General features: G+C 54.9%; 1 protein-coding gene across 1 annotated transcript; it reads right to left on the bottom strand.

Annotated features, from left to right (window-relative positions):
- Positions 1 to 322: 322 nt before the first annotated feature.
- LOC119087217 (exostosin-like 1) lies at positions 323 to 3,307 on the bottom strand (the record flags this gene model as incomplete). The annotated part of the gene is given in 7 exon segments (XM_037201914.1): positions 323 to 400; positions 521 to 670; positions 836 to 1,004; positions 2,133 to 2,208; positions 2,211 to 2,292; positions 2,548 to 2,608; positions 3,285 to 3,307. Coding segments are annotated over 7 exon segments (639 nt in total), but the record flags the coding sequence as incomplete, so codon positions are not given.
- Between the last annotated feature and the right edge of the window lie 953 nt (positions 3,308 to 4,260).

Below are 4,260 nucleotides of genomic sequence, written 5' to 3'. Positions count from 1 at the left end.
GCTTTTTTTGTGAACTAGGAACCCCAGAGCAGGGGATGGAGTTTTGCCTCGTGCACACTCTGCCCATGTTCCACCACGCTGGCATCCAGTTAATACTCTTGTAACTATAGGTCAAATATTTACCATGCACCTGCCAGACCGAAGAAAGGAGGGGCAGGATCCGCCCTCCGGAGCTCCTAGGCCGGTCCTGGGACCAGGCGGTGCGCCCAAGCACTCCACGTGAATCGTGCAAGGACTTCGAGACCACCAAGGAGGTGAGTGGGCATGCGGGTCAGGAATGGAACAGGCAGAGATGCCGAGAAAGGCATTTCAGGGACCGGGATCAGCCTGTGTCCCGGCCTGTGCCAAACCAAACGTTGTCCCGCAGCAGCCAAGGGGAGACCCGGCCCCTCAGGGCGCCCTGTCATGATTGGCCAACCGGGACATGACTTTTATACATCTAGATTGGTTCTCTCCTGTCCGTCCAGCCGGCAGGGGCAGCACTTTGCCTAGGGCTTCTCTAGACTGCGGTACTTCTTGCGTTGCACAGACACCGGGTCCTTGAACAGTACCGGGTCCAGACGCACTCGAGAGGACACCAGAGGCATGTGGCCGAACCCCGCTGCCACACGGTTGATGCAGTCCTGAGCCAGAGGCTGAGGCTCTGGTCCCGGTCCAGGCCCTCAGCGGCCTAAGAGGTGGAAGGGAAAAGTATTGTTTTTTTTTTTTTTTTTTGATCCCCGACCCCTGCCGCAGCAAGAAAGATTTGGATTAGATGGCAAGAGAGAATCCACGCGTTTCCTTTCCCAACCCGTGCTTTCCTAGTGAGGACCAGTTCCCCCGAGGGCTCTCTCACCAGTGGGGCAGCCTCCTGGTGCTGCCTGCCATAAGGCACCTTGATTGGAGGCAGCTTGGTGACAGTTGCTACCAGGAAGTTCATCAGGACGTCCACACAGGTGGGAGTGTCATCTGCCAAGGTCCTCAGGGTCTTAGGCAGGGAGTGGGTGAAGAGGGTGTGGTAATACCTGTAAGGCATAAGGTAAACCTCAGGCAGCGGGGAGAGACAGGAACGGCTGCAGGCAGGGTCCATTCTTCCTTTGACCCAGACCTCAAGCCACTTTCCAAGACCTGTACCCCACCCCCTAACTCCTCTTACGGGGAGCTCCTGTCCTGGGCATGTTGCTTAGGGATGGGCAATTCTCTATCCTTCCAACCCCTCCTTGGGGCCCATTTTCTGGGCTCCCAAGTTTGAACTCTGACCGAGTTAGACTTGGTGGTTCCAAAGCCATCAAACCTGGCTACCCAAAGATCGGCTTCAGGGAGACTGTAAAAGCTGGGCCCGATCTGCACACATGAGGATTGCCCTTCTCCATCCTGAGAGCGCCATGCAGAGCTCCTTGGAAAAATCTATAAAAAGTTCCACGATACGTAAGCCGGGCGGTGGTGGCGCACGCCTTTAATCCCAGCACTCGGGAGGCAGAGCCAGGCGGATCTCTGTGAGTTCGAGGCCAGCCTGGGCTACCAAGTGAGCTCCAGGAAAGGCGCAAAGCTACGCAGAGAAACCCTGTCTCGAAAAACCAAAAAAAAAAAAAGTTCCACGATACATGGATGAGGTTTAAACAGATTACAGAATCACTTTCAAGAGGCCCCGGGAGCCACGCCTGGTGGGGAACCGCACCTGTAATCAATCTCAGCACTCAGGAAGACAGGAAGTTCTCATGCTTGAGGTCAGCTTGCACACCTGAGCTCAGCTTGGGCGGCACAGGGGGGCCCTGTCTCTGAATCAGGGTTTCACACATCCAGGCTGACTTCAAACTCACTGCCCAGCTGAGTGTGATCCTGATCCCCCTGCTTCCACTGAACCAGGGCTGGGGTTACAGATGTGTGCCATCACGCCACTTTTACTCAGAATTGGGGATGGGACCCAGGCATCGCACATGCTAGACAAGCTCTTTTACCAACTGAGCTAGCTTCCCATCCCAGCTCAAAAAACAAGTAAAGGAGATGCCCCCACCACCCAGATCACATTACTGGGAACAGGTTTATCTAGCCTTGAACCTTGACTCCAGACAGCAGAGAACCCACCCACCCACTCCTAGGTCGGGCCTGGAGCCTCTGGCCCTTTCTCCCTGTGCTGGGGCCAACGTCTGCACCTGTGGTAGAAAGCAGCCGTAGTGAGGACCATGGAGAATTCATTGGCCATCTTAGTACTGTAGCCCCATCCACCCGGGCCTCATCCCAGAAGTGGTTCCAGGTCAGAAAGCCCACCATCCGCTCAGGAAAGCTCTGCCACACCACAAAGGCAAAGTCCACCTGCAGAGAGAGGGATTTAAGCGAGCTGTGAGGAGGGACTTCCTGACCAAAATCCTTATAGCCTAGGTGGGGGTGCGGGTGGGGGGGAAACAACCTGCCTGAGGGTTAGGGCGAGGCTTAGGGGACCGGGGATGGGAGCCATGGCTGGGAGTTTTACTAGAAGTTTAACATGAGTGTTTCTGGGGGGACTTGCCCAGCAGAGGCCCAGGGCTGGATTTCAGGGCTTGGGAACTGAGGAAGCTGAAGTGCCCTCACCTCACTGGTAGAAAGAGTGCTTCGGGCATCAAGGCTGAGGATGGCGGTGGTGCTGATGTCGCTGTACGGAAGAATCGGTCACTGGCCTGTGGTGGGGCAGAGGGAGTTGGGGGCGACTCAGCCATGCGAAGTTCCCCTCAACCCCGACCCAGTAAGAGTGAGCCCGTCAGATAGGGTGTAGAACCTGCCACAAGCCTAGACTGCAGTTCCCCTTCATCTCTAAGGGCCCTGTAGTTTGGCATCTAGGGTTCCCTCTATTATCATATCATTCACTCTTACCAACCCTGGGTCAATTATTTGAAAGCATCGACTCGGCGAGATGAAAGTGTCTTGCGTCCAAGCACCGGACCGGCGTGGGTGCATGCGATGTGGCGTTGTGCGGGTTCCCAGCGCCCACCCGTTGCAGCCCACCATGCCGCTCTCTGTAGTATTTCTCCATGGACCCACGTTCCTCATCGAGACCCTACTCCTTCCTTATTTGAGACATCCATGCAGTCTCTGCCTCCCATGTTACGGGAATCTCAGGGCTCTAGAAGTGTATTTCCCAGGGCTGGAAATGGAACCCAGGACCCTGCCCCTACCCCTGAGCCCACCCTAGTGTAAGAGAATCATTCCCATTAGACCTGCAGCTAGAACCCATGGCCTGATTCCTTCAGACCCATAGAGAAGCCCAGCTTGGCTCAAAACATCCTGATGTCAGCCCTCCCTGGTCCCCAGTGGGAGTCTTCCCCTGTCACCTTCTTATGCCCCTTGATGACTGTCAAGGGCACCGTTGTCTCAGGCCACCTGTCAGGGGGTGGCTTCTCACTGCTCCAGAGGATCAGGATCTAGGAAGAAAGGGGATGTATCTGAAGTCTGGGATCAGGATTAGAAGGGGAGTCCGGGTGATGGATGGAGCACGGAGAGCAGCTACTTATGCACACGAGTCGGGGTGCTCAGTGGACACATGTCCCTTCATCGCCACCTTTAGACTTGCCTCTGCTCTTCTGGAAGGCAAGAATTCTGGTTGAGGCCGGGCGGTGGTGGCTCACGCCTTTAATCCAGCACTCAGGAGGCAGAGCCAGGCGGATCTCTGTGAGTTCCAGGCCAGCCTGGTCTATAGAGCGAGATCCAGGACAGGCACCAAAACTACACAGAGAAACCCTGTCTCGAAAAACAAAAAAAAAAACAAAAAAAAAAAAAAAAAAAAAAAAGAATTCTGGTTGAGACTGGATGGTGGTGAATGCCTGTAATACCAGCATTTGGGAGGCAGGGGGAAGCAGATCTCTGAGTCTAATCAGGGCTAACCAGTGCTACATAGTAAAACTGTCAATAAATAAATAAGTGCGCTCTCCCTAGACAGGGTCTCTTTCTGTAGCTATCTTCGAACTCACTCTGTGGACCCGGCTTGAGCTCACAGTCTGCCTCTGCCTCCCAAACGCTCTTAGTAAAGTCACCTGCCACACTTTACATGCAACCCCACCGTCCCTCGAGAGCTTGCACCCTCCTCTGCGTCATCCCTGCTCCGTCCCAGGGCCCCGTCTTTAGAGGCTCCCCCTGTACCCCGGCCTCGCTACTCCCTTCCTCTGAGAATCAACCTGGATTCTTTGGTGGTTTTTTGTTGTGGTCTAGATCGATGTATTATTTTATGCACCGCACAAAAGTTCTGCCTGCATGTCTGTGCGCCAGGTGCCTGCCTGCCTGGTGCCTACAGAGGTAAGAAGAGAGGCCAGA

This window comes from Peromyscus leucopus, unplaced genomic scaffold (assembly GCF_004664715.2).
Source record: "Peromyscus leucopus breed LL Stock unplaced genomic scaffold, UCI_PerLeu_2.1 scaffold_337, whole genome shotgun sequence".
Lineage (NCBI taxonomy): Eukaryota > Metazoa > Chordata > Mammalia > Rodentia > Cricetidae > Peromyscus > Peromyscus leucopus.
The sequence above is the reverse complement of the archived record's forward strand: the minus strand, read 5'-3'. Positions and strand labels throughout refer to the sequence as shown.